General features: G+C 49.4%; 1 protein-coding gene across 1 annotated transcript in view; it reads right to left on the reverse strand.

Moving 5' to 3' along the window:
• Positions 1–15,493, reverse strand: part of SYNJ1 (synaptojanin 1) — a 1,805,713-nt gene that overhangs the window by 908,502 nt on the left and 881,718 nt on the right. The window contains exon 13 of the mRNA XM_069636346.1: positions 6,380–6,571. Coding sequence (XP_069492447.1) covers positions 6,380–6,571 — 192 coding nt within the window. The remainder of the gene's footprint in view (positions 1–6,379; positions 6,572–15,493) is intronic.

Genomic DNA, 15,493 nt, shown 5'->3' on the forward strand with positions numbered 1-15,493 from the left:
CAGCAGACTTCAGGGGCTCAGGATAATCTAGGGCATCAGATCTGGGAATCCTAAAACCTGGGGTGCAGAATTGACGGAGCTGGAGCGGACTCTATGGCACGGCCGTAATTTGGTAAAGTTGGCGGCCGGAGCAGCGAGTAATATGGGGGCAGAGCGTTGGAGGCAATAGACAAGCTTGCCTACTCTGGAAGACCCTAACAGTCGCACTACACAGACCGCGGGGGTGCTGCAGGAGGAGAACGGAATAGGGCGCCCACCCCCCCCCCCCAGAATCAGCCGGGACTGCGGTGTGTGTGGATGCCCCTCCCCCCTCCGACACGACTCGGGGAAGGAGCAACAGCGGGAAGAAGGAGGCTGCAGCAACAACAGCGGAGGGGCTGGGCAGCGCGATGCCCACATAAGTAAGGAGAGGCAGGGGGCGCTGAGCCGCTGAGCGCTTGTGAGGAGGTGGGATCGGGCAGAGGGCCAGCTCACTCCTGGAATGGAGCCGGCCCAGACCATTACCCATGCGCTGCAGCGGCCCCCCAGCTAGGAGCAGACACACTTGTGGCCCCGCAAAGAGCAGATCAATATGCAGGCTAATTAGCCAATAAAGGCTACGCACCCATGCCTCAAAGCAGCAGCATTATCCACGGCCAGCAAAGGTAGGCTGCCTTCAAAGAACTATGCCCACAACATACGCTCAGGCACAGAGGGAGGCTCCAGATCTATGGCCCAATACAGAGGAACCCCATAGAAATAGAGTAATGGAGGCTTCAAGATCCTGACAGGATCATGGGGACAGCACCCTTCTTCAATAGAGCAGGTGCTCTGATGTGTGCAAAGTGGGTGAGGACTGGAGGCAAGCAGCAGGTACGAGCAGGAGGTGGTACCCCCCCCCCCCCCACAACTGTGGCTCATAGACTTTGCCGCCTGATAGCCGTAACCCCCTACAGCTGCAGATAGTGAACAGCAAAGGCATCTGCAGGGCAGCAAGTGGCGTTCCTCTGTGAAAATGAGAAGGGGCGCTCCTGCACCTATGCAAAGCTGAGGATAGCGACAGTTAAATCGACTGGGACACCAAGGCTAGGCAGACCCTACAAGGGGGGATCTGAAGTGAAGCAAAGACATCGCCACCCGGTATACAGACCATCATGTCTAAGCAAGCAATGAAAACGAAAGGAGCTGGGTCAGGCGACACCAAAGCCCTGATGCAGACTGCAGAGGCAAAGAAGCGTAGCCAGCAGCAGGCAACAGCACAGATACACTACCCACCTCCAGAGAACTCTATTGAACCGGAAGACCCTCCGATAAGGAAATCTGATTTGCTTGTAATGCTGCAAGAGCTTAAAAAAAGACATTAAAGAAACTGCCTCAGGCCTAGCCATATCCATCGCGGACCTCAGCAGGGGGGTAATGGCAGTGGAAAAAAGAGTTGATGAAATGGAAACTGGAACTAGAACAGCAGATGGACCGGGTCCAAAATAAACAGCAAGATGCCGAAAACAGGCCCAGATGCAATAATATACGAATCCGAGGGATCCCGAAGACTCCTGTTGCAAGTCCGGACTCCGGCTTGCAACAGTATGTAATAGACCTGTTCCGGCAGCTCCTGGGCACGGTGGATGACAAAGAAATTGTACTAGACCGCACGCACAGGGTGTATTCCACATTCCACATTCCAGCTCAGCAAGAACCTGACTCCAGATATGCTGATCCGGATACACCTCTTCCAACTAAAGGAGATCATTATGCGAGCAGCCCGGGAAAAAGAACCGATACATTTCCGATCCACATCCATCCAGCTTTATCAAGACCTGGCCCAGGCCACCCTAGCAAAGAGAAAGCGGCTGAGGGTGGTCACAGACTGGCTCAGGACCAGGAACGTGCGGTACAGGTGGGCTTTCCCGGCGGGTCTCCGCTTTGAGTGGAAGGAGCAGCGATACACAATCACAAAAGAGGAAGCAATGGATGACCTCATAAGGGAGAGCGATGGAACCGAGAGCGGCGTCAGAGGCAATTCCCCGCTTGCAAGCAAAGAAAAGCAGGATAGACCAGAAAGAGAGCGATGGCGACCAGCACGCCCTGGGCCGAGGGGCCGAAACAAAGATCCTAAATCTGCTGACACAGGATGAAAGTCACTCGGCGGAGGAATGGCCAAAGGTTCTCCCCCGAAGCTAGCAGAAACTAACTGGGAAGCTAAGGGGGTGAGGGGGAGGGGACACCAAGCCTGGAGAGGCACGATATCTCAGAGTTATAAACATTGAATACTTTAGGGAAACCACAATGGGTGGGGGTTTGGGGGAGGGAAGGTAACAGCTCTGGGAGAGGAGGAGGAGAGGTTTTGGGGGGTCGGGAGAGGGACGGGGTCGGACCCCACATTTCCCGGGGGTACTCAGAAACCCAGGGATCTACCGTGGCAATCATGGTGAAAGTTAATGTTGAAGTTTTGGAGGGATGGGAAAGTTTAAGTTTTGGGGTTAAAGGGGCAGGGGGGAGAGTTGGGGCACTAGGGTGGTGGTTACACATGGCATACTTGAGGAATTTGAAAGGATGGAAGGGCTCAGGAAACCCAAGATAAGCACAATATCAAAGAATAAGAAAGGCTGAATTAACATTTGTCACATTAAATGTCCAAGGGCTTAACTCCCCAATCAAACGAAAATCCATGATGAATAGGCTCGGGGATATGCGGGCCTCGGTGGTATGGATGCAAGAAACATCTGCTCCCAGAGGATGAACATAGGCTAAGGCAATACTTCGCTTCTAGTGGGACGAAATAACGGGGAGTGGGCATCCTGCTAGCCAAGCGTATCAATTTCGAAAAACAATTTGTAAAGAAAGATCCAGAAGGCCGCTATCTGATAGTGGGAGGGAAACTGATGGGGCAACAGGTCACGTTGATATCAATCTATGCCCCCAACGAAGGGCAAGATAGCTTCTTGATGGAATTGCTACCCAACATCGCACAATTGGGAGTGGGGCAGATCCTGATGGGGGGTGAATTCGATGGGGTGATGGATAAAACCCTTCCAGCTACCTCCAATGACCATACATTCAGACAGGCCCTATCGAAATGCATTAGAGATCTACACCTAATAGAGACGCGGGGCTTCTTTCGCCCACAAGAAAAAGCATACACCCACTATTCTGCAGTGCACAGGGGCCACTCTCGGATCGATATGGTGCTGATCTCTCCCACAGGTCACGGGACTAGAGATTGGAGTGAGGTGCCTATCGCCCACGCCCTGGTCCTCTTAACTTTGGAACCTCTGAGCCCACGGCAACAGCCCCATAATCCATGGCATCTAAATGAGGTGATCCTGAAAGATGTAGCCCTCAGAGCAGACATAGAACAGGCCTTGAAGAATTATTTTCAAGAAAATGTTACACACAGAGTAAACTGGGCCACTACTTGGGACGCTAGTAAAGCGGTTGTAAGGGGAGAATTCATTGCACACACAGCAAACTATATCAAGAGACGGGAAAGGGTGAAGCGGGACATGGAAGCCAGAGTGGCAGAGGCTGAGATGGAGTATAAAAATAGGGGCTCACAAAGAGCATGGCAGGAATTTTAAAAAGTTAGGTCGGCCCTGCAAGCCCATCTGGTGGACAAAGCTGCGCACCTCCTCGTGCTAACTAAACAATTTTACTATATAAATGGGGATAAAACCAACCGACTCCTCACAGCCAAATTAAGACAGCAGAAAACCCGGAATCGCATAGCCCAACTTAAAAACCGGGAGTGGAAACTGATGCAGGGGGAGGAGGAAATAGAGGAGGTGATATATTTATACTAGCCCAAAAATCTAAAAGGGGAGGACCTGGAGAAGGAGGCGCAGATGGCATTTCTTAACCGGATAACCCTGCAGCAAATTAGTGATTTGGACAGACAAATGCTAGAAGCACCAATAACAGAGGAAGAAGTGGGAGAGGTTATAGGGGCACTGAAAGGGAATAAATCCCCAGGCCCAGATGGGCTAAGCAATGCATATTACAAAACGTTTAGAGCTACACTAGTGGCCCCCCTAACAAAGCTGTTTAATTCTATTTGGGACTCTGGGAGGATCTCTGGAGATATGAGCCCGGCGACCACAGTATTACTATTAAAGCCGGATAGGGACCCCGCGGACTGCGCGAGTTACCGCCCCATATCGCTACTAAACGGAGATGCGAAAATCTATTCCACGGTACTGGCCCATAGACTAGCAGATGTCCTACCCGGGATAATTCATCCAGATCAAGCTGGCTTTATACAAAGAGCAACACACATACGACAACATTCGTAGAGCATAGACACAATTGATTGGGGCCGGAGAACAGGACAGCGGTTCTCGGTATTGCCGCTGGACGCCTCTAGAGCCTTTGACAGCCTGCACTGTTTTTATTTTTTACAGCTGACCCTTGAGAGGTTCGGGTGTCGTCCGATCTTTACACGCATGGTTATGGTCAACTTTGTACTTCCATCTACATGACTAATGGTTAATGGGCGGCTCACAGATACATCCCCATCCGGAAGGGCACGAGGCAGGGGTGTCCGCTATCACTGCTGATCTTTGCTATGGCCATGGAGCCGCAAGCACAGAGGGCCCGCGATGACCCAGGAATCCAAGGGGTGGAGGTAGGTGCAGGGGGGATCTCAAAGGTGGCTCTCTACGCAGAGGACCTCCTCATGTTCCTGAAGGACACAGCACACTCACTTCCAAGGGCCATAGATCTGCTGGATGGGTTTGCGAGGGTCTCAGGGTTCCATATCAATTATCCTAAATCTAAGGCACTTAATGTTACTGAGATGGCAGATCAGGTATCAGAGTGGGAGGATAGGTATCTGTTGAAATGGGAACAGAAAGCGATAAAATATCTGGGAATAGAGCTGACCCCCCCCCCCCCCCCCCCCCCCCCCCAAGTACGAAAGACTATATGGGTCCAATTTTCCAGACATACTGAAAGCACTGGCAGGAGAACTGAAACGTAGGGATATGCAAGAACTGTCATGGTTGGCAAGGATAACCGCTGTTAAAATGACCCTGCTCCCTAGGTTCTTATATGTGATAGGCACTCTCCCAATATGCATCCCAGGCCCAGTAATCCAAAAACTGCAGAGGGAGGTGATGTCCTTTATTTGGAAGGGGAAAAACCGAAAAGGTATTGTTTAGGCCGCAATCTTTAGGGGGCTGGGGGTTCCAGAACTCCGCAGATACTTATGGGCAGCACAGGTAGCCCCCATGGTACAATGGTCACCTAGAGGATATCAGAACCGTTGGGCAACCCTCGGAGGAGAAGCAACTAAGGCTCGCTTAGGAAGTCTCGCCTACCTTGCAGAACGACAGAGGTGAAGAGGGCACATTATTAGAGTCAAGCAAGGCCACCCTATGGTATTGGGACAAAGCACTGAGGGGCAGAAAGGTGAAAGCAGGGGGCGGGGGGGTCCTCTCACACCGGGCGCTGACAACCCAGATTTCACCCCAGGGATACAGACCGACGTCTGGGCACATTGGGGGGTGGGGGGGGGCAAACCCTGACACTGAAGGACCTTTGTGAGGAGGGTACACCCCTAACATTCGAGAGCTGCAAAGCCAAATTTGATGTACTGGAAAGTGAAAGATTCCATTATATCCAACTCAGACACTGGATCTCCAATAGGAAGGTCCAGGAAGGGGCAACTAGGGACCCAGTGGGGCTGGAATTCACGATAAAAGAAGGCCAGCCAGAAAAAGGGGTGTTGAGATTGTATTGTTTGATGGGGACGGTAGATCCAGAAGAAACTCTTACGTACATGCAAAGATCGGAGGCTGATGTGGGGTGGCCTATCTCTGGGGAGACCTGGAGTCATTTATGGCAAAGAGCCGCCAAAAGCTCCAAATGCACTTCAATCAAAGAGGCAGCATACAAAATTTGACAGTTAATTTCTGAGCTAACGAAACCCAAAAGAATGGAGCAAACAATGGGGAAAGACGAACACTTGCTATTCTCCAATGCATACATGTATGTTTGTAATTAATGCTCTTGAAAACTTAAAGTTGGTAAAAAAAAAAAAGGAAAGCATTGTTATGCAACTCAGAGGTGCTCCAACCAGAGATGTGCAAATATGCCGAAGAAACTTAAGCTACCAAATGAGTGATCACCAGAAAAGCCTTAAAACTCTAAATGGAGGGAAATCTGACAACAGTGCTGTTGCCAAAGAGTAACTATGGTGGGCGTATTGCCACATCACATTTATTTTTAACTGTAAAACCTTTTTAAATTACAATTTTCCCATCGGGCTTGCAGAGAAGAAAAGTTCCCAAAAAGTTGACAAGAAGGTGGAGAAATACAAAACATTATCAATATTTAGAATTTTTATTTGTAATTTTCGATGCTGAAGAACATATTTCTAATCAAATTGCCTTGGAAAACTCACCTTGGAATTCTTGAACGCCTGCTATCTTGGGGGCATCTAACAGCCAGTCTGTAAGTGTCTGGTTTCTGAACGCAATACTTCTGAATTGCTTTCCACCATTTACATTCCATGTGCCAGCGCAGACTCGAAGTTTCTTGGGTTTGCAATACTTGTAGTAATTCTCACACATACATTTCAATACTCTTGGAGATGCTGTCAAGACATTATTTTTGTAAAGGATAGCATTAATTTTACTGTTCTCTTAACCATGAGGTTGGCACAGTAAACATTTATAAATGCACGTATACATGTTTCAGAGAGCGTTTGTAGATTAAAAAACAAATCACCATTGATAATGTTCTGTCTGATTGACATTTTGGCTATCTTCCCAGAGACAACTGATTTTTTTATTTATTTTCAGCCAGCAAGGGGGAGGAAACTGGCTCTGCACCAGTGTCCATAGACTTCATCTGCTCCAGAAATGATGTCACACTCAGTATACATGGCACATATGGCACCTCTTAAACTGTAACCGATGGACACAGAACTATATGATGAGTTCTCTGTGTGCAGGGCCAGATGGAAGGGGAATCTGTCAGAAAAAAACATTATCCCAAGAAAGTAATTTGTTCTTCTAATGGATTGCATCCTCCCGGAGATGCCACATCATAGATATATTCCCAAAGCAGTAAAAGATCTGGAGGAGGGAAGAGAGCAAAGAACATTGCATAAACCAGGAAACTTTGCAGTATAGCTCAACTAAATCTAGCACCTTGGCCTCACAAGGTGTCTATGCAATAATGCTTGGCAAATGTGTGCAATGATGCCAAGGTAGTGGCCTGACCAATGTCTAAAGCAGGAACATCCCTTCATAATGCAGACGTGGCTGCCAGCCCACTCATGGAATGAGCGCTATGTACTTCGGGTACTTGTTAGACTGTAAACTGTAGCATTCAAAGCACAATCTGTCTAGACATGGTTTGATTGGAGCCTGCTTTCAGCCCTGATGAACAAAAACAGTTGCCCATCCTTCATGAACTCTCTCATTCTGGAAACGTAGAAGCTGAAAGCGCTTTTTGGGTCAAAGCTGTGGAACCTCTCCTCCACCTTGTAAAGGTGGGGATACTGGTCGAAAACGAGTAGATGAATTTTCAGAGCAAGGTAAAACTCAGAAACCATTTCCTCTCAGAGTCACTTTCTGTTTTGCGAAAATCAGATATGGAGGTTTGCACAATAAGGTTTGAAGCTCCCTCACTCTCCGGGGTGGTTGTGATGCTAGCAAAGAAGATTCTCTCTCAATGTGAGCCTTCCCGGAGAGCATGGGTGCAATGGGTCAAATGGAGGGGTCTCCATTTTGAAAACTGGCAAGAAACTCTTTTTGTCAGCCACATGTCTTACCTTATCTATTTGTTCGCTTTTGGGTTGATTGAGGTAAGGACTGTCACTCATAGAAGCCACTCTGCCTAGAGTGAGGTGGAACACTCCAGTTAAATTAACCCTCATGTAGGAAGGTAGTAGGAGGAAAACAGCAGCACTGGATACAAATGCTTAGGATACCCAGATGGTACTAATTGGTCCGAAATAAGATGAATTGGTTGGCTGGTAAGGCTCCAAGAAGCCTACCAGCCAATCGGGATTCACAGGGGGTACTAGTTGGTCCCATATAGGATGAACTGGTTGGCCTTAAGGCTCTAAGAAGCAAGGGATCCCAGCCAAGCATTGGTCCTCAAATCAATAATCTGGTAGACACATTGCAGAGAAGGATGTATTCCAGGAGGAGAGGGAGCTGAAACTATAATAACCGAGTGATTAGGAAGAAGGGCGGACCATCAGACAATTGGCAGCAAAACAGTGGCCTGAACCAGGCAGGTGGACGATCTAGGCTGGGCGCTCCAGAAATACAGGAGTGAAAAAGAGAAAGAAGGCATGACAGAAAGAGGAACAGGGAGCCAGGAGGAAAGGCACAGAGAAGAAAGGTTACTCACAAAGCAACAGGAAACGACGACTGTTAGGCAGAAACCTGTGCAGTTCCCTTGGGGAACACTGCAAAAGATTTAAGACTACAGGTATAGCAGTAAACCCACTTGGTAGCAGTCTGCACCACCCAGATTTACCTGGTAGCTGTGGCTGAGCAGTCAGACTTCCCTCAAGAAGAGTTAGGCAGTATGCAAAGTATACACAATATGTACTCAGACACAATAGCACAAGCAAACACTGACCAGAGCTTGGTTTCAAAAGTATATAGTTATTTATTTTTAAGAACACATAAGTTGAAAACACTCTAGCAAAGTATAGTAAAAACACTTCAAACACAGTTATAATGAAAGCAGTTTCAACCCTTACTCCTATCTAGTCAACTCTAAGTTAACATCACATAATTAAAACAGAGGTGAATGCTTAACGTTAGATGACACTCTAGAAGGTTCAAGGAAGGGATAAAAGAGAAACAGAAATGGGTTAAACACACCACTCTAAGGTCCAGAACACTTGCAATAGGCTCAAAGAAGCACAAAGTCACAGGTGAGCAAAAGTCACTAGGCAGGGCCCACTCTTAGAGTAGCCGGAGCGAAAATGTGCCCAAGATCACACTGTTATTAGGGATTCAAAGTCTTGCAAAGAGTTAGAAAGAGTTTAGAGTGGTTTAGAAAGTTTAGCCAAGGTGTTCCAGGCACTCCCAGGTTCGAAAGCCGGGGGCTAAATCTACCCCGTACAGTCGGTGGCAAGGGAAGCCAGGCGGAACACGGTACCTTAAGCGGAAAGGGTCCTCCAGCGGTGGCAGTTGTTCCAGGCAGTGGCAGCAAGGCTCGACGTCGGTCAGGGGAGAAGAAGTTCTCGCTGAAGAGCAGAAGAAGAAGGTCGTTGCACTGCCCGGGAAGAAACCAGCCGCAGAGTCCTCCGGTTAAAGGGTTGTACCGACTTTCGTGGTTGGGGTAAAAGTGGTGGGGTTCCGGTTGCCGGGGTGCTTGGCACTGGCAAGGCGGCCACGAGATACCTCGAGAAGCGAAAAGAAGGCGAAAACTGGTTGTCCCCACCAGTCAAGGGAAGGAGCCACTCCGTTAAGAGTTCTCCTCGGTCGTCGGGAAAAGTGGTGAGACGGTTCAGCAGGGCTCCACCGGGTGGTGTCGTCGAGGCAGGTCGGCTCAGCTCTTCCCTCGTCGGATTCTTGGTCCTGTGGCGACTTCTGAAGTCCCAGTCCCCAAAGCCCTGCTTTTATGCAGCAAACCCCCATTCACCCAGCCTAGCTGTCACTCAAACATGCTAAGTGGTGAGCCGGCCGGCTCACCACTTGGGCCAATCAGGACGGAGTGCGACTTGAGTTACCAGGGTAACTCAGTCCAGGGTGCCTAAATCCCCCTCCACCCCTCCTAAGTACCCCAGACAGAGGGGCACCACTTTGGAGGGCTTCTGTGGAGAAGCCCGCCAAAAGTGGGACAAAGGGCTCCACTTTGGGTCAGAGTTACAGAGGCGAACGCCAACGCCATTTTAGAATCAAGTTTTGGCAAAAAGTCCCAACCGGAGTTATACTAATAAATATATAACCCGGCGGTATGTTTAAGGCTACCGTAAATAAATAAATAAATGTGTTAGCCTAAAACAATGGGAAATCCCATAGGGAAATATTCGCGGTCGAATATAAAAAGTAGTTTCCACTGCCACCAGCCAAAACTCGATCAGGGGGGACGGAGACGTGCCCCCTCGACTAACAGACCCTGGGGCAATCGAATTGCCCCAGCCAGTACGTCCACAATATGATGGTTTGTACTGGTTCTGTTCAGGATTCAAGACTAGCAAAGTCTTTGGTGACTTTACATGCCCTGGGAGACAGTAGTCAGTCCCAGGGTATGGAGTCTATGTTGCGGAGTCCCTAGGACACCCCTGGGTCACGGCACAGAGGGTGCTGTGTAACCCACATCACAAAAATACATGAGGCCCTATGGAGTAAAAGACCCCATAGCCCATTCAACACAAGGTTTAACCAAGAAAACACACTTCAACATGTCCAAGAGTGAGGGTAAAAGAGTCTCACTCTTGGCAGGAGAAAAAAAGAAACCCCAGAAGTCCAGCAAAGCTGCTGGGGGACTCACTAGGTAGGGAAATTCAGCCTAAACAGAGAATTCTCCCTAACAACGACCGCTCCAGAAAATACAGAGCGTTGAGATGCAACAAGGGGTTAGTGCTGGGTCCAAATATCTTACAAGATTGCGGGTCAGAAGCATGCAACCTAAATGTACTCTGACGAATTGAGGGACTTTGTCCGTTCTCCCAAAAGGGGAGCTCCTGCCCCTCCTGTGAGGCTAGGAAGGTGAGACCCCTTCTGCAGTGGGTCCTCAGCAGGAGAGACTGCCCCCTATGGGGACAAGGACTCCCGTTGCTGTGAGGAACTCCCTAAAGGATACCCCGAAGTGGCCTACTTCAGAATATCAGACCTACAAGAGTATACAATACCGTAACGTGTATGAAGAGAGAACCAATATATGTTATTGTTAACAAGAAATAAGAAAGAGAGCATATCACATTAAATGGAAATGTCCATTTAGCTGGGACGAGGAGACGGGGGCAGAGAAAGACGTGCAAAAGGCAGAGGGAGAGTGACGCAAACGTCAGGCAGGGAAGCTCCAGGGTAACCTAACACCTGTGAAGGGAGGAGACTCTGCAACCCGCAGAGCCCGGGAGTTTGGAAACTGCTCTAAAGCTGAAAGCACAACATTGGACGCATTACATACTTTGAGAAGGAGAAAACAAGAAGCTGATGGTGGTGGCGTGATTACAGATACTTTGTGGTGGACTGACGGTCCACAAAACAGCACCAAAACCACAAGGCGGTCAAAACCGGATACCATTCGAATACCCACAGGACTGCCAATCCATCCAGAAGAGCACAGAGCACGGGACACCGGAGTAACCGGAAAAGCAGAGGAAGCGAAGAACACAATGAACCCTGATCGAACGGAGGCCCCGGAGACGTTGCCAAAGAGAATCCAAGGTAACAGGGAGAACGGGAGAGCCAATTCTGGGGAATTGTTATGGGACTGCTCATACTCGTCCCATTCGAATCAACGAGAGCATAACATGAAAAGTAAGAAAGTGGAATGTCAGTTTTAAGGCATCACGCTGCGGCGAGTCTGCGCCCATTAGAGCAGCATGGCGAGAGAAGCGGCAGAGCCCGAGCAGGGGGAGGGTGGCTGGGCGTTAGTTTTTCAGTTTTTGTTGAAGTTATGGATGTTAAATGGAATGAATGGGCAGTACAAGGCACAAACTATGGAAGGACTATTGCAAAGAACACTGAAGTAATACAGACAATAAGCGACCAGAGCAACATGGGACAGGACCCATGTGACAGCAGCAGCCGCTGCATCAAGAGGCATATATCCGGGACCAGGACACCGAGGGAGATGAGCGCGAGAGGAATAAAGCGCAGGGTGCAAGGACATGGCAGTGGGACAATGAAGCCAAGCAAACAAAGGAGATCATGGAACCGGATGAACTGACGATAGCTACCTGGAATGTGAGGGGACTTAATGCGTATGTCAAGAGACTTAGGGTTTATGCCTGGCTAAACCGGATGAAAATCAAGATAGCGATGTTACAGGAGACACACCTCACAAGAGACAGGCAGGCCAAGGTGGACAAGAAATGGGGAGGACAGATTTACAGCGCCACATATTCAAGTTACGCACAAGGTGTACTAATATGGATTGCCCCGGGGGTCCCATTCCAGCTACTCAAGCAGGAGACTGACACAGAGGGACGGCTAGTACTGGTGCATGGCATGCTAGAAAACAAGGAGGTATGCCTGGGCAACACCTACGCACCGAATACTGATGCAACGGACTTCTTCAGAAAGCTAGCGCCCAAGTTAGCGCAATATAGGGAGGCGACGTTCATCTGGGCCGGCGACTTCAACTGCACCTTGAATCCCCTCCTCGACAGATCTGATAATAAATACAAGAGGCCGGCGCCTCCAGCCAAAGAACTGTGTAGGATCCAGGACCAGCTACAACTAGAAGACGTATGGAGACAGGTACATGGGGAGGGGAAGGGTTATACACACTACAGCGCACCACATGGAACATTTACACGTATAGATTACATATTCGCGGGCGGGGAATCACTACAAGATATCACGGGAATCACCATTAAAGCACGCACACTCTCTGATCATGCCCCAGTAGTGGCGACATGGGCACACACCAATAGGAAAGCCCCTATCCCAACGTGGCGACTACGAGCAGAGGCCCAGAGGCAAAACAGGAGGATAGACGGGGGCGGCCATGAGGGAATTGAATGAACTCATGAGGGTGATCGAATTGAGAGAACAACGAGTGGGATTAGAGGGGGAGGAACCTGGAGAGCTGATAGAGCTGCGGACTAAATGTATGTTGCTCTGGGAAAGACTAGGGAGGCTAAACTATGGGAGGTACCTACAGCAGTTACACGCGGAAGGGGATAAACCTAGCGCGCTCCTGGCCTGGCTTACCAGACAAGAGAATAAAAAACATCCCATAACGGTGTTAGAAGATCACACCGGGGCAGAGATCAGGGACCAAGGGCACATTAACGCAATGTTTGCACGTTTTTATGAGCAACTGTATGCCCCGAATCCGGAAATAGACCCGGAGGACATAACAGATGCACTGGTAGAAATAGGGTTGCCGAGGCTGGAGGAGGAACAGGCCCAGCTGCTGGATGCACCCCTCACAGTGGAAGAAATAGAGATGGTGATTGCAGAGCTTCCCACCGGCAAAACCCCGGGCCCGGGTGGGCTTCTGGGGGAATTCTACAAGACGTACAAGAGCGCCATTGCCCTGAAATTGCTTGATACATTCCAAGACGCATATGAGACCATGCGTCTTCCGGCAAGCCTGTCGAAAGCGATAATTGTCCCGATTCTAAAACTAGGGAAGCCCCCCAGGAAATGCGCCTCCTATAGGCCAATATCCCTTATTAATCAGGATGGCAAAATATTAACGGCAGTCCTAGCCAACCGCTTAAAACAGGTAATATCCACGCTGATCCACCCGGACCAAACGGGCTACGTTCCGGGAAGGAACACGTTCTGGAACCTCCGCAGACTTCACCATGTGATAGATGAGACAAATCGACTGCAAGACGAGAGTGTAATAGTGTCTTTGGACGCTGTAAAAGCTTTTGATTCTGTGCGTTGGGAATGGCTGATGGGTGTACTCGCCCACTTTGGTATCGGGGAGGGCTACCTCCTGTGGATCAGGTTACTATACAGGGAACCCAGAGCAAGGGTGATAACGGGGCGATTCATTTCCGAGGAGTGGAAGATACATAGGGGAACCAAGCAGGGGTGCCCGCTATCGCCAATGTTATATATCCTGGCTCTAGAGCCATTTGCGGTATTCCTTAGAGCAGAATATAGAGATACCGGACTGGACATAGATGGGGTGCTCCACCAAATCTCGCTATACGCGGACGATATGCTCCTATTCGTACGTGAGCCAACCACTAACCTACCCTGCCTCCTAGAGGCGATCGGGGAGTACACTAGGCTTTCGGGCATAGCGATTAATAAAGAGAAGTCCCTCCTCTTCCCCTTGGCAGGACTGAAATACGCCCCCCCCCCCATGGTTTGCCGGACCTGATTCTGACGTGGGCACCCCACACCTTTAAATATTTGGGTATAGGGATACATCATAATACCCCTGATACCCATGCATCCAACACGCTCGTCGCTCTAGATAAAACGCAGCGGTCAATGACTTTCTGGGGGACACTACCACTGGGAATGATGGAAAGGGCAGCCCTCCTGAAAATGGTGGTGTTCCCCCGCCTACTATACTTCCTCACGAACATCCCATACAACATACCCAGGGCCTTTTTCACCAAACTAAATACAGTAATGCGTTCATTCCTATGGGGAGGGGGGGAAATAGGATCGCAATAAGGACCCTGCAGAAGGACTATGAAGAAGGGGGTATCAGACTATCGGACTTTGAGAAGTACTATTTAGCGGGGCAGTTGCAATTTGCAGTAAAATGGCTGGGGGAAGACGAAACAATAGACACTCGCATTTTCCAACCTGCATTGAAACAGTATTACCTAAGGGAAATACTATGGCTCGATAGACCCCGGCTCAGAACCCTGCCGAACATGCTTAACATCGCAGTGGACTTCTGGAAAAGAGTGTGGAAGCTCCAAGGGGTAAAGGATCCGCAGTCAACGCAAATGCCCCTAGTGGGTCTCCTGGGAGGGAACACAAATACATTAGCAACATACCGAGTACACTGGGAAGCTAAAGGGGTAGCACATATTGGAGACCTGAGAAGGGAGGGAAGGTGGGCAGACTTCCACGAAATGCTAGATGAATACGAAATACATATGGGTCAATTCATACTATATACCGGCATGCTGAGAAACATCACGGGAAGATGGCCAGATTCGGAAGACCAGGACGAGGAAACAGCATTAGATGTATGGTATGACATTGCAGAGGGAACGCACACAACCTCTAGGTTGTACGAACAGCTACTGAAGGCCAAGGACCCACAGGAACAACACACGAGGCAGCGTTGGGAGGAGGAGTTCGATAGGCCCCTCAGCGATCAAGAATGGACCAGGGCCTTACGATACCCAAAAAAGGTATCCAGAAATGCAAGGTTTAGGCAGGCGCAGCTATATGTAACGCATAGAGCGTACCTCACACCCAAGAAGATGAATAAAGTCCATACAGGAGCTCAGAGCGGGTGCCCCCGCTGCTCATCGGAAGAAGCGGACATGGTACACATGTTCTGGTCCTGCCCAGTGATACAGGAGAGTTCTGGGACGGGATCAGACTTAAGATAGCGGGAAGTGGACTTCAAATCCAGGCGGAACATCCCGAAAAGTACCTACTGGGCCTCTTCTCGAGAGGGGGTAAGCATGATTCACATCTGGCAAAGATGAAAGACTTAATAAGTATACTGGCCAAGAGACGGATAGCAATGACATGGAAGTCAAAGGAGGGCCCACGTGCGGAGGCATGGTGGTTAGACCTTCAGAAGTGGGTGCAGGCAGAGACAGTGGTGTGGACAAGAGCAGTGACAAGAGGGGAAGGTGAAACTGCGCACAAGTTGTCTGCATGGAACACACTAATACAAGACCTCTTCGGCCACCCGGAGGAAGGAAACT

Source organism: Ambystoma mexicanum, chromosome 7p, assembly GCF_040938575.1.
Source record: "Ambystoma mexicanum isolate Mex_15411 chromosome 7p, UKY_AmexF1_1, whole genome shotgun sequence".
NCBI classification, from domain to species: domain Eukaryota; kingdom Metazoa; phylum Chordata; class Amphibia; order Caudata; family Ambystomatidae; genus Ambystoma; species Ambystoma mexicanum.